This window comes from Biomphalaria glabrata, chromosome 3 (assembly GCF_947242115.1).
Source record: "Biomphalaria glabrata chromosome 3, xgBioGlab47.1, whole genome shotgun sequence".
NCBI classification, from domain to species: Eukaryota; Metazoa; Mollusca; class Gastropoda; family Planorbidae; genus Biomphalaria; species Biomphalaria glabrata.
This window is the reverse complement of record NC_074713.1, coordinates 31,518,500-31,539,771: the sequence shown is the minus strand read 5'-3', so window position 1 is coordinate 31,539,771 and position 21,272 is coordinate 31,518,500. Positions and strand designations below refer to the sequence as shown.

Below are 21,272 nucleotides of genomic sequence, written 5' to 3'. Positions count from 1 at the left end.
ATTGTGCTAAAAATATGGTAAATAGTTATCTCCCTTACTAAAAAAACTTCAGTGTTTGTTACTATTAATAGTGAATAGTTGTAAAAATAGTGTATTTTTATGAAAAAAACTGCTTGCATAATTGATTTCAACGTGTCCAACGAGCTAGTAATTTTTTTCCTAACGAAATACATCAACTGTCAAATTTCTAGGAAAATCGTTAGAGCCGTTTCCAAGAACCGTGTCCACTCAGGTTTTAGGTTTTGCCCAGAAGATTTTGTCAACTCCGAATGTGCGACTTGAATCTAGACCATTCAACTTCAACACTGTCCTGCGACCTCGCAACCTGTCAGCAGTGAAGACTAATTGATTATTGCCACGTCCTATAGAGATTCTATGCAGCTTTGTGCAAACATTCCCATTAAAGGTTAATGGTTGGGATATTGTTCTTAATTTTTTAAAAAAACCTGTTTTTCTCAGTCAAAGCATGGACTCCATCAATTGTTACACTTGCCATCTTCTTTAAACGTTTTAGAATTTTAGAATAACATGTGAAGACAATAATTCTTTAGCCTCTTCGTCATAAGTGATAAAAATCGAAAATTTCAATAATTAATATAGATACTAGCCATATGTTATCCGCGGGTCTTAATTTGCGTATCACTTTCGATATAATCACTGAGAGTGCTTTGTAAACAATTAAACGAAATAATAATTTTATAAGTAAAGCGAAAAGTGCAGAGAGCAAAAAAATCTTACAGTTAATAGGCTGTCCACCCAAGCTACTAAACATTATTGTCTCTTTCCTCCAAAATATGATGGGTACAGTGCAGCTCAACGGCGCCTGCTCCGAAAATTTCAATATAAACAGCGGAGTCAAACAAGGATGTGTCCTGGTCCCAACCCTCTTTGGAATACTAATCCACCACGCGTTTGACAAATCCACCGAAAGCATATATCTTCATTCAAGATTCGACGGCAAACTTCTAAATGTTGCTAGACTCAGGGCCAAAACTAAAACCAAAACAATCCTCATAAGAGATATGCTCTTCGCAGACGACGCAACGTTGGTGGCACACTCACAAGAGGAACTTCAGTTACTAATGTCCAGCTTCTCTCAGGCCTGTAAGGAGTATGGCTTAACTATTAGCACAAAGAAAACAAATGTTACGGGACCACCTGCTACAACACCACCCTCGATCCTCATAGACGATAACAAACTAGATGCCGTAAATGAATTCTGCTATCTGGGATCCACAATTCAAGATGATCTGTTTCTAGAAGAGGAGATTAAAAAAAAAACGCATAGGGAAGGCTGCCTCTACCTTCGCTAGATTCAGGTCAAGAGTTTGGGAAACCAGAAGCTCACTACAGTGACCAAAATGGAAGTCTACAAGGCATACGTTATGAGTACACTACTGTATGGTAGTGAATCATGGACCACCTACGCAAAGCAAGAGGGAAAACTTAACTCAATCCATTTGCGGTGTCTCCGTAGGATCTTGAAAATCACGTGGAAAGAAAAAGTGTGCAATACTGAGATCCTTGCACGAACAGGTATTCCCCCCAGCATCTTTACAGCCCTCAGACAACGCCGCTTGCGCTTGCTTGGACATGTTCGCCGGATGGAAAAAGGCATCCCGAAAGTCATCTTCTATGGACAACTCGCGACTGGCTCAAGAAAAACCGGTCGTCCCCACCTCCGTTACATAGATGTAATAAAACGGGACCTCAAATCAGTGAACATCAATACTGACCATTGGGAAGACATAGCTCTAGACCGCACTAGATGGAGAGAGACAGTGACCAATAAAGCTATGGATAGTGAAAGAACATGGGCCTCAGCCCTGGAAGAAAAACGGACAATGCGAAAAATGGAACCATAGTCGTTCTACGACTGAAGGAGGCCGAATGCGTATATGCGGAATGCGTATATGTAAAAATAGTATGAATGGAGCAATCAAAATAGCTAATTGACTTAAATCCATTTTTTCAAATAAAGCATTTGCTTGTAGGCCTACATATATTTGATAAAAAATTTGAAATGAATAGACTTAATTTTGTATGTTCATGTGTTCAAGTATAAAGTAGATCTATTATCTCTGAATTAGATCTAGCTCTTGAGTTAGAGATAGATCTAGATCTAGACTAATCTAGAGTTAAATATTGGCTTGGATAGAGTTTGTCTCTGCGAGTGCGCGAATGCTTCGCTCTGCGCATGCGTGACCTTTATTTATTAGATTTACGCGACTCATGAATGGAACTATTAAAATGATTGTCAGCACGGCTTCGCAGCTCTAGCGAACGAATGTATGAAAAATGCTTTAGAAAAACAAATTTGAATGTTAATTTGATTAAAATTTGAAATAAATGGACTATAATTAGTATGTTCATGTGTTAAAGTATAAAACTATCTTTTCGAAGAGAAGTTCTATCATCTTAGAGTTGAATTAGAGTTTTAGGCGTAGGAATAGAGAGATGTGTAACATTTCGGGTATTGTCTAATGAAAATTTAGTACGCCAGGACGTCTAAATTTGTATATATAAGGAACGAATTTATGTAAAAATGCTTTTGAAACACACATTTGAAGGTTAATTTTATTAAAGAATGAAATCAAAAGACTATATTTTGTATTTTAATGTGCCAAAGTAAAAAAACTATATGTGCAAAGTATAGCTTTAAAAATTAGATCTAGATCCTTTCGATTTATACATGGTAAACATGGCCTAGATCGATGAAATTATAATACTTTCATAGAGTTGGTCTACTGTTTTTTGATTGTCTTATTAAGTTTGTTTAAGGGCTACAATACATACATTACGGTCCCAGTTAGTACCCAAGGAACATTTATGCCAAGTTTTTTCAATATTGGTCAAACGGTTTTGATTTCTATTCGTCATAAATACATAGTTGCGCCTTACTTTCTACTTTATAGTATAAGATTTAAAATTATTTAGTTTTAAAATATTTGCATTTTTTTTTGTATGTATAATACGTGGCCACACCTTATTTTTGTAGGTGCCCGCGTTCGTAATTTGCCCACCCCTAGACTAAACTAGGCCTATATCAAGTTTAGATCTAGACATTGTTTCTTATCTTGTTTTGGAGGCAGCAATTGTTTTATTTCATTACAATTTTAGTTTGCATACAACATAATAAATAAAGTCATGAATTAGAAAAGCATATAATGAAGTATAACTGTTCCAAAATTCAAGTTGCTATCTATCATAGTCAGGGTCGCCGCTACTTATTGTGCTATGTCTGCATTGCTCGCAGGCGGCCAATCGTAAGGGGCGGCCAAATCATTGTTCCAAGGTTACATACATTTTTAAAATTTTTAGTTTACTAAAAAAAAAATAACTCAAATATTTTTATAGTTTACATAAATTCTAATTATTATTATCCTTCAATATATATAATATCTATATCTATCTATCTATCTATCTATATATATATATATTTCGGATGTTCCTTTAGAGTTGAAGATAGTTTACTTCCTAGTCCAAACCTCCCGCAGGACGACGGGGGATGGGAGCGCGCAGGATTTGAACCCTCGACCATCGATAAATCCGAACGACAGTCCAGCGCGCAAACCTCACGACCAGGCAGCCATATATGTATGTATTAGGGGTGCACCGGATAGTACTTTTTGATATCCGACCGGGGCCGGATATGACCGGATAGTAAAATTTGATATTCGGCCGGGGCCGGATCCGGAGCCGGATACCTAAGTGTCTTCTAAATATCTTGTATTGCTGAACATTTTACGAAACTGTTTAATAACATACCTATATTGTTGTTTTTTTTTCCTTTTATATACCTTATTGTTTTAAACTCTGTTACTGATTGATTTATTCAAACTTAACAGTAGGCCTATTTCTAAAACCTGTGTAGCATGAGTGTGTCTGTGTGTATGTACGATGCCACCAACTGTAAAGGATGTGTGTAGGAAGGTCAATGTAAATAATGTTAGTATATATTTAACTAGCTACTAATGTAAATCTCATAAGTAAAGTACAATCTGCCTTGTATAGTGGTCGGATGTATGTGTTTATGAATTTCAGACCAACAACCTGGTCAGATATACCTAGTGAGCCTACACATGTAGTCCTAGTGTAGTGTGTATAGTTGTTTGTGTTAACCATCAAGCATTGTTTTTTTCCTTGAGCATACGCACGCAATAGAGTTGGGTGTCAGTTAAAAAAGATATTACATTGGCATGGTCAGTCAAGCATGTAGATAAATTATACCCGTCCGCTAGTTAGAGGTCAAGGGTTGTTGTTGTTTTTTTACGCTCCAGCATATTGTTTCTTTGTTTGCTAGATCTAACTGCGGTATTATTGTTCAATTTATTTTATGCGATTTTAAAATGTACTGTAAGGTTTTCTGTTATTTATTAAGTCAAAAGAATTCAACAATGAAATTAGCTTTCTTTCTAAAGGTTTTAATACAAGGCAAAAAAATACATACACGCAAACATGCACATTTTTGTTTTATTGTATTGTGCAAAGAACGTACCCAAGAAATATTAAATGCAAAGAACGTATGTAAGAAACATCTTCCTTATTTATTACTTATTAATTATTTTATTTAATTATTCGTGGTTTCAGTAACTGTTACAAAAGGGAACGATAGTAAGCCTATGGATGTCAGGTGTGTAAAAGTCGTTTAGATGCGTTTGATCTTTAGTCCAACTTACTAATTGAGATTTATGTTCAAGTAACTCGGCACACTTGAAAAGGTGTGGCCTCTAGCCCAACCACGTGATTAAGATTTTTCTCCAAATAAGCAAACTCTTTGTCCGGAAAACCGTGTAGATGTTTGGCTTGAAGTCCAGTCCAGTCCAGCCCCCCCCCCCCAATTAAGATTAACTACTAAGTAAACAAACATAGTTCCCTCGTGTGACCTCTAGAGAGTGCTTACGTCCATCGTATCTGACTTGGGGTCACCTGTCAATGAATGAACTCATTGGGATGAACGAAATAAATAAAAGGGGGAGGGAGCTGTTCATCTAGAAATATACCTAGTTACCTTAGAGGTGTGGCTCTTGTAGTCCAGCCCCCCTAATAAAGATTAACTACTAAGTAAACAAACTCAGTTCCCTCGAAAGGTGTGACCTCTAGCGAGTGTCAATACGCTGACATTAAACCTACGTCCATCGTATTTAACTTGTGGTCACCTACCTATAAAAAAAACTCAATGTGATGGACTAAACAAATAAAAGGGGTGGGGAGTTGTTCATCTCTACCTCTGGAGATATACCCGCACAGCTAGACAGACGTCTGGTCAGCATGACGTAGTCAAGGAATGTAGCATTATAACATGTTAACTAACCTACTCAAAGGTCAAGACTAATTGAGAAAAAAAAGTTCCAGCCATTGCTGCTCTGTATGTAAAGCGCATTTATGATGTAAAGTTTCATTTCTATTTATATTAAGTTATTAACATGCATTGTTTTTATAATAAACGATGTTTGTTGCATATTCATAATGGCTCTATTTTTAAGCACATTATTTTGTTTTAATATAAACATTAATACGTTCTACATCAGACATTAATGGAACGAGGTCCACTTTCTGCATATTAAATAGGTGTATTTTTTACTATCCGGTTTACTATCCGGTAGTGATATCCGACCGGAGCCGAATAGCATCGGATAGTAAAAAACGCCGGATATTCGGCAGAAGCCGGAGCCGGAGCGACTATCCGGTGCACCCCTAGTATGTATATATCATGGGCGTAGCCAGGATTTTTTTTTTGGGGGGGGGGGGATTTTTTTCTACCTCCACCCGTCCCCCCCCCCCAAAAAAAAAAATATATATATGTTTGTATGTATGGATGTGTTTGTACATAATTACATTCTGACTCTTCATTCTTTTGGAAGACGTTTATTGTGCCCCTGAATAGGTTCTTCCTGGAGTTAGTGAAAAAATTGCAAACTAACCGTCATTGCCAGCAAGGGGTCTGGGGGAGCGCTGAGAGCTCCCCCAGTGCGGGCTGAGCCCCGCTGCCAAGCACTATTTCTGGTCTTGAAAGCTAACTAAATGCATATTCTGAGGTAACTACAGTGCATTATTTTGCTATTTAAAAAGTTTTATTTCAAAAACCTAATGTGCTATTCTTACTGACTTAGACCTTCCCGCGCCGTTCGGCGTATTTGATGGCAAGCTGTTTCCACAAAAATCTGTCACTGGCAATGTCTGAAGCCTCTTCCCAACTGCTCTGAGGACCTCTATGAAAATATGGCGCCAAGTTGTACTAGGATGTCATCGTAACTCTTAGATGACTATTCATTGCACTTTATTAGTGAAGCCTAGCCACTGGTAGACATGTGCAACATCTCTTAACTACGATCTTGGAATTAGGCGACTATTTTGCTTTAGATGTTATATCGAAAAGGGAAGTTTTATCGTCGAAATCTGTTGGGGGGGGGGGGGTTTAAACTAAAATATTTCTGGAATTGTTTTTTTTTTTATTCAAAACCACATTTAGCAACGATCATAGAATTTGGTGATTGTAGTTTGCTTTAGAAATAATATTGAAGAGAGAGGCTTTCTATCTTAAAACGCTTTGTATTTTAGACTCAAAACTATCTTGAAGGGTTTTAAACTTTAAAAAAAGCCATCTGGAGGAGAGGGGTTGAACCTCAAAACCCCCCATTGGCTTGGCTACGCTCAAAGAATTTTAGTGTGTAATTTGCTTTTTTTTTATATTGAAGAGGTATTTTTTTACATTAAACCTCTCTGAAGTGAAATTTTAAACTCAAAACACCCAATAGGCTTTGCTATTAGCAATTTGATTGCGAATTTGTTTTTTTTATTTTGAAGATTAATTTTTTTAGCTTCAAACGCCGCTGGCGGAGGGTTTAAACTAAAAACCCCTTTGGCTATGCTCATAGTATTTTGAGTGCGTAATCTGCTTTTTTTTTAATATTAAAGAGGTATTTTTAGCTTCAAACCCAGCTGAAGAGGGGCTTAAACTCAAAACCCCTTTGGCTACGCTCATACAATTTTGAGTGTGTAATTTGCTTTTTTATTTTGAAGAGGGGTTTAGCGTAAATTTTGGAGAGGGGTTTAAAATCAAAATTATTCATTCTTAGAATTTGGTGATTGTTTTTTTGTGTTTTTTTTTTAGTTTTATAAAAGATGGGGATTTAAATGCAAAACCCCCTGGTAGAGGGTTTTAAACTCAAAACCCCTTGGTAGTGGGTTTCAAACTCAAAACCCCCTGGTAGGGGGTTTCAAACTCAAAACCCCCTAGTTAGGGGGTTTTAAACTCAAAACCCCTAGTAGGGGGGGTTTTAAACTCAAAACCCCTGGTAGAGGGTTTTAAACTCAAAACCCCCTTGGCTGTGCTAGGGAAAGTGATGGTTTAGTATTAAAATTTCACCTAAAATAAAAAAAATTAAAGCAAAAGAACAGTCACTTTACTTCGACACCTTCCCCTTGCGGGGGAAATTTCATTTGGGGGAGGGGGTTTGAACCCCCAACCCTCCCCCCCCCGGCTACGCCCATGATATATATATAACAAAACGATATTCGTACTTAATCCATAGAGATTGGTGGAATTTCTTCCGATTATTGCGTTTCATTATAAGGACGATTATTTTAATAATTATTTTTGTAAATGGCCTTTTTTTTTTTTTGTAAATGACCTTTTTTTTTTTTTGTAAATGACCTTTTTTTTTTTTGTAAAAAAAAAAGGTTCTCGACAGAGACGTGAGCATGAAGATGATCTTAAAAAAGATCACTCCCATTACAGACGTCCGTGCGCTATATATACATAGAATGTCCCTCGAATAATACTATTGACCAGGGCTGCCTCTTTATTACTTTTTTTTTTTTACTAGGATGAATAATGCGTCCTAAAAGAAAACTAATTAATGCTAGCCTTTTTATTTTCTTTCTTCTTATTACGAGAAAAAAAAGTGTAAATGCTTGGAGAAAGAATTTCTGAAGCTGAAAACGCCAGAATACGCTCAGCGCCGAGGCCCGGCCCGGCCCCGAAATCAGACTACTTGCTGACTTGAGCGGAAACTCGCCAAAAGTTCAATTCTATCTCCAGAAAGAACTTTTTACAACTCTTAAAAATTATGCAGGAAATACTATTTCCCCCAAAAAATAAATGTTTGAGAAACAATGCCTTAGAAGTTTTATTTCAAGTCATTGTATAAATGACTTGTACTTCGGATTATTTATTTATAGCGATTGAAGAAAAATATTTAGGGCTGAGTTGCTTTATTTTCTGCTAGTGGTGTGTTTGATAAATTTGTAGGCACCTCCAAATACACCAGATGACTGTGGACACAATGCACATCTCTCCAAAGTCAATCGTGATAATCGTTATCAAAATTTACGAACGTTGAAAAAAATTCACCATCAATGGCTTTTGTATTTCAAATCAGTTTATTCTGTATCTAATGGTCCATGTCAGTTGTTTTAGATCTAAACTTAGAGGCAGCAATGTTATTCCTATAGGCCGGGCATGTCAAACATAGCGTTCGCGGGCCACATGCAGCCCCCAACCACTTTGCATGCAGATTTTTTAAAGCAAATAATTTCTCGAAAATTTCGTTTATTTATTAACTTCGCATTATCTTTCAAGTTATCTTCTAATTTTAGTGTTGATTTGTAAACTTTTTAATTATTATTAATTGTTAATAATCACATTATAAATAAGCCAATATGTTAGAGTTAGACTTACTTTTGTCACAAATCATTTAGTGAGGGTGATTTTATTAAGGAGTGTGTCGTTAAAGCTACCGAAGTCGTATGTCCAGAAAAGTTGAAAGCATTCAAATAAATAACATTAACTAGGAACATAATGCTGGCAGACAAAATAAATGGATGACATTGGACACGAATTTGATTGTGTTCCCTACTACAGAGAAGTCCGCTAGCTCTCCTGTCATAAAGTATTGAAGGAATTTTTTGCACTGAGTGAGGAAATTTTATTGTTTCTAAACATGAAAGGTGAACCTGTTGAACATTTCCAAACTAACGAATGGGTTCAGGATTTGGTATTTGCAGTTGATCCCACTGGTCACCTGCAAGACTTAAATTTGAAACTTCAAGGTAAAGACAAAATCGTCACTACTACTTCGACTGTGGGTAAATCACATACCAAGAGAAAAACTTGTTCACTTCTCAACGTGTCAGGAACTAAAAAGATTAAATACGGCTACAACATTTGGTTAAAATGTCCTACACTTCGAATCATTATTAGTGCTTTCAATTACCGTTTTCTTAACTTTGTTTCATACGAGCAAGAAGTTTCGTTGTTTGTATCTGATAGAATTGCAGTCAGATTCTTAGGTGAAAGCGAAGTATATAGAAGTGGCTGTGCCAAAATTTTACAGTTATTTATCTGAACGGTAGGTTGAATTTCGGAAATTTGCACCCAGAATTCTTGCTTGTTTGCTACTTTCTCAATGAGCAGTTCTTTTCCATAATGAAAACTACAAAAACACCTCACTGTTCGAGATTATCTGATCAAAATTTGTCATCAGTGAGGAAAGTGTCATTAACAAACTAACTTCAACCTGACATTAACAAACTTGTATCCCAGAAAAGATGTCAAGCATCAGGACAACGAAAATAATGCGTAATCATAACCATTTCTAATATACAAAATAATAATAATAACTAAGGGACAGGTATACCATTAATTATTTTATTCTATTGTATTGTTTCTAATTTACATAAAACTAGTAGGCTATTTTTTCCAACAGTGTTTTTTTTTGCTGCGGCCCTTCAAGTCATAGTAAGTTTTTATGCGACCCACACACCATAATGAGTTTGACATGCCTGCTATAGGCAGTATTCTTTTGCTTTAAATCCTCTGTATTGATCAATCCATCTTCCAGTGTTAGAGCTACATCTTAATAATTTCCGCTTTTAACTGGCGTATTTAAGTGTGTAGTCCAACAACCTAGGCGGCCAGTGGTGTTCTGTTGTCAAAGATAAATAAAGTACTATAGACATTAATTAATAATAACAATAATAATAACAGAGACTTTGTGTTTATACAAATAGACATAGAAGACTATCTTTTTTAGCGGCCATCGTAAGGGGAAAAAGCCGCTATTAGGTTTGTGCAAAATGCCCGTCTGTCCGTCTGTCACATTCAGATCTGGAAAACTAGAAGCGATCTAAAAATATTATTTCACCATTCAATGTGGCTTGAAAAGTTTAGGTGCAACGGCTAATTTTGGTTTTCTAAAAGCAAACCGTTTAATTTATAAAATTAATTATGCAAGCGATTTTTTCATAAAAATACACCAATTCTAAAACAATTACGTAAATGTAAGTGAGGCAATGTTACACTATGCTAACAAAGATGGACAATTACAGTATATTTTTATTATCACCAAGTCAAATATTTTTATAAAATGTACAGGAAATGTTTATAACAATTATAAATAATAGTTAAAGGTGTTTTTATCTGGTCATCTAGCTGCTAAAATTAAAAGAAAACATTTCTGTTTGTTTATAAAGGCTAATGTATGTAAATATCACGCACATTTTCTAAATGGACTTTTTATGCCGCGACTTTCGTGCAGTAGCGTAACGTCGCAACATGACCAGGTGCTAAACCAACTCCTTAAACTTAAAAAAAAAATATTATTTATTTTTTGTTTAGTGCCCCCATACGAATAAAAGAAGCTTATTTTTGTGCGTTTTGTCAGTTTGTCGGTCTGTCCGTCACGATTTGATTAACAAATAACACTTAAGGCTATTGTAAATCTGATTTAACCTTTAATTTTTCATTCAGAAATATTGCAATAGTTTTAAGTATCTATAATAGATTGTTCCGGATGTTTTGTGAAAAACAAATCAATGCCAACGAATATTTGTTTGATCTTCTAACTTATATTAGATTTTATTTCAATGCTTAAAAGTTGCAATAAACACATGATCTTTAATATATTGTTCCGGTTTTTTAATGTAAATAGCATATAAATGCTAAATAAAAATATCTATACTGATTTATATTTCATTAACTATAAAGTTTTACCGGGTATTTTTTTATAAAAAATAAATTATGTCAAATGATTGTTTGAAATCGCATAATTGACTAATATTACACTTATATTCTTTGACACTATGTCACTATAGTTTATTTATCAATATCAATTGTTTCTAATTTTTAACTTAAAACAAATTTATGTCAAATAATTTTTTTTTCTAAAATATCGACAATAGGTTGTTCAGGATTTTAAAATAAGAAAGTAATTTACTAGAAACGATTATTGAAAATCACTTTTTAGACTTTATTTAAAGTTAATTTTCTTGCCGAAACATAATAAAAGTTGTTTAATCGGTAAAGAATGTTCCGGATTTTGTTTCGAAAAAGAAATCGACCTACATTACCTTAATTTTCTTACAAATCGTCGCCAAAAATGATCCGAATTTTATATGAAAAATCTAATAACGCTAATAAATGTTTGAAATCCCTCTTTTAATAAATAAAACAAATAATTTACGAAAATTGGTTGTTCCGGATTTTTTATGAAAAATATTTTAACTCTTTTTATGTAAAATCGCACTTCTCTCTTATACAACATTTAACTTTCTAGCTAAAACGTAGAAAGTTTAATTATCGTTAATATCATGTTCCGATTCATAAGGAAAACAACTTCTTAACACCAAAGTATGGTTTGAAAATCGCTATGGTACATCTAATTTTCATAACAGATCATCCCACAAATTTAATTAACGGTATTTGATTAATCTGGAATTCTTATTTTCTCTCACTATAAATATATAAACATCAGGAACAATTTATTATAGAAACTTAAAAAAACTAATGCGATGTTTCGGAAGGGAAATTAAATTTTAATCATATTTTCAATAGCTTTATGTCTTTTTTTTTCTCGCTATTAACATGACGGACAGACAGACAAAACAAAAAAAAGCGTCTTTAATCCTTATATATATATATATATATATATATACTAGCCTGGCATTACCCGCGGCCTGCGGGTCTAAGTTTGTGTTTACTAATGTAGTGGATTGGATTTAGATGTATGTAAAACTTAGCTAATGATCCTTTCACGTTATTTCTCTTTCGCTACGAAAATAAAATTAGTTTTGCGAAAATGGGTTTACCCGCAGTCAATACATTATTATCTATTAAAAACGAAAAGAGCGATAGCTTTGTTAAATGAATGGGATTATAAAGTGAACAATTAAACGAAATAATTATTAGTACGCGATTCATGAATGAATATAGATTATTATAGATATAGGCCTATCTCAACTCCGCTTCGCAGCTTTCGTAAATGAATGTAGCTTTAGAAAACCAAATTTGAATGTTTATTTGATCAAAATATGAAATGAATGGACTTTAATTAATATGTTTATGTGTTAAAGTATAAAACTATCTGTGCGAAGAGAAGTTTTATCATCTTAGAGTTGAATTAGAGTTTTAGATCTAGGGATGGGATTATAAAGTAAACAATTAAACGAACTAATTTTTAGTACGCGATTCATTGCGGTATTGTCTATTGAAAGAATGTTTGTCAGGAAATCTACAGTCACAGATATAACGAACTAATTAATTCAAAAAATGCTTTTGAAACACAAAATTGAAGGTTAATTTTATTATATAATAAAATCAATGGATCTTCTTTTGTATTTTCATGTGTCAAAGTAAAAAACTATCAGCGCAAAGTGTATTTCTTAAAATTAGATCTAGGTCTAAATCCTTTCGATCTTTTCTATGTCAACATTGTAGACATGACCTAGATCCATAAAATACTATAGCTGTAATAGAGTCGGAAAACTTTTTTTGTTTTTAGGGTCTTAAGTTTGTTTTAGGGCTACAATACATTCACTAAGGTCTAAGTTGGTACCTAAGAAACATTCCTGCCAAGTTTTATCAAGATTGGTCAAGCGGTTTTGATGTCTATAAGTAACATACATACATACATACACCTCACATTCTACTTTATAATATAGATATACATATTTAGTCTAACTAGCCCATTAAATGAAATGCTAAAAGAACTCACTCGGTGCACCAATGTCTATGAACCGAAGAGAAACTGCTCGTATAGATGACATTTTTTAGTCTAACTAGGCGTGTGACGAAATGGAATTTTGGTCCTTTGACGTCATATGGAGTTAATTCTTTAAATGAAATGCTAAAAGATCTCACTCTGTGCACCAATATCTATGAACACTCGACAAGCTGCTCGTATAGATGATATTTTTTAGTCTAACTAGACCGTGTGACGTAGTGTTTTTTTTTTCCTTTGACGTCATATGGAATAAATTCTTTAAATGAAATGCTAAAACAACTCGGTATAGTTATGTTTATTAAACCTCGTAATGTGACTCGCATTTTAAAAAGACATAATAGCTAGATTTCGATCTATCTAGATTTTTTACACTAGATCTAGATTTTTTTTTACACTAGAGCTAGATTTTTTACACTAATCTAAATTTTTGGGAAGAACGGTAGCTCTTTTTTACCAACGTGGCCCGTTCTCTCTATGTACCAACGTTGCGAGGCGATTAGTAGCACATTTTAACATAGAAGTAGGATGAAGTTCAAGCATTACAGCTTAGCACTAGCCTATAAAAATACACAAAATAGATAAAATAGCTCACAAAAACAAAATTTAAATCAATATTTCATTTAATAAAATTTAATTAATGGAAAGTATATTTTAAAATGAGCCATTGTTACTTTTTTATTGTGACTTAAGATGCAATTTTTTTTTTATCAATGTGCTAATCTATGAATTGAAGCTTGAGTTTACGAGATCTGAACGGGACGGGCGGACAGATAGACCGCACAAAATTAATGGTGGCTTTTTCCCTTTCGGTGGCCGCTAAAAATCGTTTTAGGGAAAATTAAGTTATGCCGATTTGCCATGAACAATAAAACCTTTCCACATGTAAAGTTTTTTTGTTGTTTTTTTTTGCTAACAGGTAAACACAAGCAGTGTACGTTTCTCATTGAAGGTGGAAAACTTGAACCAAGTTTCTTCCTAATCCACAAGATGGTCTTCTACTACATCTACACTTCATCCCAAGACTAACGCCAGCATGCTCAGTGAACAACTCGATCTAGGATTGACGAATAGAACAAAGAGAGCAGCTGTGTTTCCTGTCCCTTAGTTTGACATTCTAGCGACAGAACTTTTTAGACCTTATTAGACATGGAGGGAGAGAACACGTCATTAGTGCTCAACTCTTCATACTTAAATAGTACAAAAGAGCAACTCTTTTTTTTGCAAAATAATTACAGTCAAAACGTTACGTCCTTACAATCCGTCCTTGATGTCAATAAAGCCACTTTGATTGCTGAAACATTGGATTCTTTGCTCTCTAATCTAACCACATCTTTTCGACAATATCGTGAAACATATTTCAAAAATAAGTCCATGTCATTTGAAGATTTTTTTTACTTCACATTTCCTGCTTTATTCAATGGAACATCTGTGACAAGCTCTTCCAACCACAATTTGACGGATCCTTTGACATCAGCAGGGAATTTAATGGTCACAACTTTTGAAAACTATACTAATGCAATGACAAAAAATGTAACAGGCTATAAACTAGGTGTAGATAGAACGACGATAGAAATTCTTCTGATTTCTCTTGTAGTTAGTCTGTTGTCATTCCTTACAGCGGGTGGCAATTTGTTAGTTATTGTAGCTTTCAAACTGGACAAACAGCTCCAAACAGTTAGCAACTATTTTTTACTAAGCTTAGCTGTAGCTGACCTGACCATTGGCATTGTATCAATGCCTCTTTATACAGTTTATTTAATGATGGGTTACTGGCCACTTAAAGCACTAATGTGTGATATCTGGCTGGCTCTTGATTATACAATGAGCAATGCATCTGTTGCTAATTTAATTATTATTAGCTTCGATAGATATCTAAGTGTCACACGACCTTTAACATATCGAGCGAAACGCACTCCACGAAGAGCTGCATCTATGATCGGTTGTGCATGGATTATCTCCTCTCTTATCTGGACTCCATGGATATTTGCTTGGCCGTACATTGAAGGGAGAAGAACTGTTCCAGAAAACGAATGTTTTATTCAATTTTTAAAAACAAACCAATATATTACTGTTATAACGGCGATGTTTGCGTTTTACATTCCGGTAATGATTATGTCAGTATTATATTTTAGAATATATATGGAAACTCAAAAGCGTCAAAAAGATCTTCCCAAGCTTCAAGGTATTCATAAATCTAAAAGAATCAAAGATCCGAACCAACGACAACATCACTCTAGTAAGAAGTCTATGGCGTCTAGTGACGAGGAAGGTTACTCTAGTACAAGTGATAAAGGAATCAATTTTGTCAACCAAAACAGCGAACTGAGCTCAACTAAGAGCAAACTGTTAGGATGTTTAAAAATTGACCGAGATTCGGACTATATGGAGGATTCTAGCTCAAGTGAATCTCCTACATCGCCTCACACACCAAATATTCATACTAAGTGCACATTACCCATTTTATATACAAGTCATTCTAACGGAGAAAAAATATTACCTCGACAGGATTCAGAAAATTCTTCAACAAGTCTTCAATATCCTATTTCAAAGCATCAGAGGTCTGTTCGGATTAACTTCAGTACGTCACTAATACCCCTTTTGCCGGTAGAAACATCAAGTGCTCCGATATCGATGTATAGGGAAATAAGCTTAGAAACCATGTCTTCCACGCCAGAACAGACTAACAGTTTTTTAACAGAAAATGTCTCATGTCCATATCCTTTGACAACATCATTTTCTGAATTAGGAGATCAAATTTCCTCTAAAGAAAATTTTTTAGCGTCTGATAGACATCAGTGCCGTGAATACAAAGAAAGTGATTCAGAAGATGAAGATGACGAAGACAGTGCTATTTTTAGAGTTTTAATAAACCTACCGGACAATAAAAGTTTATCAAAACCTACTATAAGAATGGAGCCAGATACGGATTTTGAACATTTGAATGACATCAATCCAGCTCGCGTGCACAAAATGGAAAGTGACACTGAAGAAGACGACGAAATAATTTCAAGAAGAATTGCGGAAAGAACCACATTACCTCCCCCTCCTCGACCTCGAACAGGAACCCCAGCACTAGCTCGGCGAGCTCAGAGCAACGATTCTAATAAAATAGCCATGCAAGCCAAGATTGCTGCCAAAGCAGCTACCCGAGTCCACAAAGCCAGACAAACAGCAATGTCTAAACTTCAGTCTCGTCGACAAGAAAGAAGACAAGACCAAAAGGCCGCAAAAACATTGACTGCAATCCTACTAGCATTTATTGTGACATGGACACCATACAATATCTTTACTGTTGTCCAGGTATTCTGTGATAATTGTGTCAATGAAACTTTGTACGCAATAGGTAAGACCATTTTTATTAAACAACTATAGGTCTTTATAATGCACTCTATGATAAGAGTCAATATATTTAACCAACTTAAACTTGAAACCGTTTGAAAACACAATGAAAGTGCAGTGAAAATATTCGATACGGTTACATACTAGTGTTGACCTAAAACCTTTCCATTCTGATCTATCCTGTGTGCTTTACGTCTCCAGGCCCGGACCTTTGAGCTGTTGTAGATCTGTATCTACGTCATCAAGACACCGTAATCGTGGTCTGCCTTTGGGGCATCTGCCTTTTGTTTTTTGCCGGTGAACAATCTTTGCTACTCTGTTCTCTGGCATTCTTTCGAGGTGACCTGCCCTACGTAATTCTGTCCCTTTTTTTCTGTCTCCATAGAACTGGTATATGTCTTGGTTGGTGCGAATCGGTTTCCTCATGTATGGCACCATACATTTTTCTAAGGATTTTTCTTTCCTATGTATTTAGTAGATTTACTATGTTTCCTATCAGCCTCCAGGTTCACATATATGATGATGATGATAGTTTTGTAAATGGTATTCTTTAGAGTTTTTTAAATATAAGTTTGTGTGTTATAGAAAGCTCTGTTGCCTGCTGTTAGTTGTTCTTTTACTTCTAGTCGTTGGCGATGGTTGGAACGTATCATGCTTCCTAAATAATTAAACGTTTCTACGTTTTCAAACTTGTGGTTATTAATTTGAATATATTGTTCTTCTTCTGTCTGATTTTCTCTTGTCATTAGAACATACTTCGTTTTGTCGTCATTTATCTCAAGTCATGTTGGTGGAGATGATTCTTCCAGTTGTGTGAAAGCTCTAGCAATGTCAGAGGTGTCTTTACCCAATAAGGTAATGTCATCAGCATATGTGAGATAGTGTAAAAGTTGGCTGTATATTGTTCCTGTTGGTTGGGGACCTTTGTTTTCTCTTATAAAGTAAGTAATTGTTTCCCTTGTGTTTATTTGAATATTCCTTATGACTTTTTCTAGAGTCAGATTGAAAAAGCATGAAAGTGAGTCTCTTTGTCTTAGTCCTTGTTTAATCCTAAATTCCAGTGAATGTTCTCCCTGTATTATGACTTTGCTTTTCGAGTTGTTTAATGTCAAATGTATAAGTTTTGTCAGTTTGTCGAGTATTCCTAAGTCCTGTAGTGTTTAATATAGATATTTCCATTAGTCATTTTATAGATTATGTACAGTTGGTGTACTGGTATAATGTATTCATAGCATTTCTGGATGATACTTCTTAGGGTGAAAATGTGATCGGTTGTTGATATATTAGATCTGAAACCTAGGATTTGTTCTGCACACTTTCCAAGTCTCTTAGTAATAAGTTTTGTTAGTATCTTGTACGTTACATTCAAGAGAGAGATTAATTACAGCACTTTAGTTTGAATCCTTTTTTTTTAGTGTATTAGGGTTATTAGTGCTGTTTTCAATTCTGTTGGTATTACTTCTTCTTCCCAAACTATTAATATCAGTCTGTGTATTTGGGAATGTAGGACTTTATCCATATTTAATTAGTTCCGCTGTAATTTGGTCCTCTCCTGGTGCTTGTGTAAATTAGCTTGAAATCCATTCTTTTTATCTTTAATTTTCATGCACTCTCCTCGCACATCGCCCTCTCTTCAATGTGAGTGATCTTGGATTTTTCCCTTTCCTTTTTTTTTAACAACTTTTGTGGCCCTTCTTCTTGCTTCATTGTATCGCTGTCTGGTGTTTCTGGTCTCTCTCTCTCTCTCTCTCTCTCTCAGTAGCACTATTTTCCGAGCATTGTTTTTCTCTTCTATAGCATGTCTGTATTCGTACCATTCGATTCTCCTATTCTTTTGCTTAAATCCGACTACCTCTTCTGCTGCTCTTTTAATAGTTTGTTTTATTTTCTCCCATTGGTCATTTATATTCTGGTTTTTTATTGTCCTTTTTCAATGTTGTTACTCGTGTTTGGAGTGCGACTATAGAAGTTTCTGCCACAAGTGTTGTTGTTTTTGACAATCATATTGCTGTATTCTTTTTCTTTGTATAAAGTACTTATTCTTTGTCTAAGTTTAGCTTTTACTAGAAGGTGGTATGAGCATCTGCTCCTCTGAAACTTCTTACATCTAGAACAGCGGTTCTCATCGTTTTTAGTTCCACGACCAGACCTGCCTACCAAAAAAAGTCCAAATGCGTAACGCTGATGTTCAAAATGCGTATTTTGGCACCAGAATGCGTAACACTTACGCGATCCACTATTTTGTCATATATATATATTAATATATATATATAATATTAGATCTAGATGTCATGATTAGATCTACAATCTAAATCTAGATCAATACGACTATAGAGATGATATCTAGACTAGATCTATGTCTATATAATGAATATAATCTACTCTAGATCTGGGCTCAAGAGTGTTACCGATGCCGTGGATCCGCTACAAACGTAGGTCTACTCCAAACTTTCGTAGGCAAGATATCTACAATGTCACTCAATGTGTTTTGAATGGATAGCACTTCGATATTTTTTTCTATACAAATGAATACGGGAATCAGGGATTCAACATAATTAATTTCTAAAAAAAAAAGTACGTTGGTGTATCAGCTAACTGACGGTACCAACCTAGTACCAACCCGCCACTCCCTCACTCTCGCTTTCTTCATTTCTAGACTAAATCTAATTGCTATTAAGAACCAATCAACGTATCAACGTATAGATCTGGACACAATGTGTTCCCCCACCTTTTCTTCCAACCCCCACCCCCCAACAGAACGGCTTAGCGCGTGACCTCCGTGACCCCTATGTCGAAGGCGCCGCTTAGCGCCGCTTAGCGTGACCTCCGTGACCGCTCGTAAGGTAGTCAAGAGAGGAAAAAAAAAGGATACGAAATGCGTAACGCGACGGGTTAAATGCGTATTTGCGTACTGACGGTCATTTTTGGGAGATTTTGCGTAACGAATACGCATTTTGCGTAACGGTAGGCAGGTCTGCACGACCCTTTAATATAATTTTCCACTGGGCCTCCGCCGTAAATATATATAGCGAATAGAGTAGGATCAAGTACATAACAGCCCTGCTTCACGCCATTTTCTATTGCGAAGTGATCAGACAGGTCACCATTGTATCTGATCTGGCCTTTTTGTCTCACGTGAAACTGCTTGAGAATGAATAGGAACGTAGGTGGGCATCGAGCGTTGAAGTCACCCATGATAATAACTTTGTCAGTAGTGTCCACCTTGCACAGGACTCTCCTCAGGTCATCGTAGAATCTTTCCTTGGTTTCAGTCCCTGCCTGCAGCGTGGGAGCTAAAGCACTGATAGTGACGTACCTAGAGCGCCATCTAATGGTAGTATGAGTGACATCAGTCGGTCTGAGTGACCGACAGGGATATCTAGTAGTTTCTTGGTAATAGATAAAAGCCAATCCCAATTGCCTGTGCTCCTCAGGGCCTCTTTCAGACCAGTATAGGGTGTATATTGTCCAAAGTAATACAATTTTAAAGACTCATTTAATCTGTAAAAAATGTTTTTTTTTTGTAAAATGTTTTACATGTTTCAAAGTTGAAGATAATTCACGACGGGGGTGGGGGTGGCAGGGAATGGACTTAGGATCATCGAGACAATCGAAAGACAGTCCAGCGTGCATACTGCACGACCAGGCGTTACTGTTCACGTAATAACAAACGAATAACCTATTACTGATAAAGAGTTTTTTAATGACTTTTTGGCCAACTACCGTAAATGTATATGTCAAAAGAGAGATTTTAAATAACATTTTGACATTGTTTTGTAATTGAAAAATTAAAAACAGGTATGGAACTCATACTTCGGTCATGTCTGCTCGATGTCCCAGCACATTTACCAACAAAGCTATTGTCATTTTCATATAAATGGAACTAGAAAGTAGATGTAGATCTTCCTAAAAAAATAATTTTCTGATTTAGCACTCTTAAGATATCTAATTCTATATAATATGACGCGTAGGACGTAATCATCTTTTTTGAAGTAACGTCTGTATTATATAAGATAAGATAATACAGACGTTACTTCAAAAAAGAAGATGATTACTAGATCTAGATTTAGAATAATAACCTGTTTTTTACTATAAATTAGATAATTTTATAACATAGAAATACGCCTAGAAATCATAATCTACAGTTTAAGTCTACATTTAGATGTAGAAATTGAAATTCTAGATATTGATCTAGTCTATGTAATTCTAGACTAGATCTAGAAATTTCTGACATGCGTGCAGTAGTGTGACGGCTGTGACAGGACATAGTATCAAACTAGTACCCTCATAAAGTTTTAAATAATCAGAATTGTATTTGTTTAGTACCCCCATAAGGATAAAAGCCGTTTATTTTTGTGCATTTTGTCTGTTGGTCGGTCTGTCCGTTACGTTTAGATAAAAAAAAACAGCAACACTAAACGTTATTGAAAATCTTATTTAACCTTTGATGTCTTTCCAAAACATCGCAATAGTTTATAGAGAGAGAGGACATCCCAAAAATTTAATTAACGGTATTAAATTTATTTGGAATTCTGTTTTTCTCTCTCTCACTATTCATATAAACATCGGAAACAATCTATTATAGATACTTAAAACTATTGCAATGTTTCTGAAGGGAAATTAAAAGGCTAATCAGATTTTCAATAGCTTTTAGTCTTTTTTTTTCGACATTAACATGAAGGGCAGACAGATTGACAGACAAATCGCACAAAAAATGTGTCTTATATAGATAGATAGATAGATAGATAGATATAGATAGATAGATAGATAGATAGATAGATAGATAGATAGATAGATAGATAGATAGATAGATAGATAGATAGATAGAAATGCTATTGGAACTCGGTGCACCTATGTCCATGAACCCTCGTCAACTCTCGTGTTAATAAAGACATTTTTAGTCTAACAAGGCCGTGGGAAGTAGGCCTA

General features: G+C 35.2%; 1 protein-coding gene across 3 annotated transcripts in view; it reads left to right on the top strand.

The window, feature by feature from the left end:
* The window catches only part of LOC106073784 (muscarinic acetylcholine receptor M5-like), a 269,944-nt gene that overhangs the window by 224,124 nt on the left and 24,548 nt on the right, over positions 1–21,272 (top strand). For all 3 annotated transcript variants that reach the window (XM_056024545.1, XM_056024544.1, XM_056024543.1), the window contains exon 2: positions 13,921–16,347. In XM_056024545.1, the coding sequence (XP_055880520.1) occupies positions 14,151–16,347 (2,197 nt within the window). In that variant the 5' untranslated portion in view covers positions 13,921–14,150. The remainder of the gene's footprint in view (positions 1–13,920; positions 16,348–21,272) is intronic.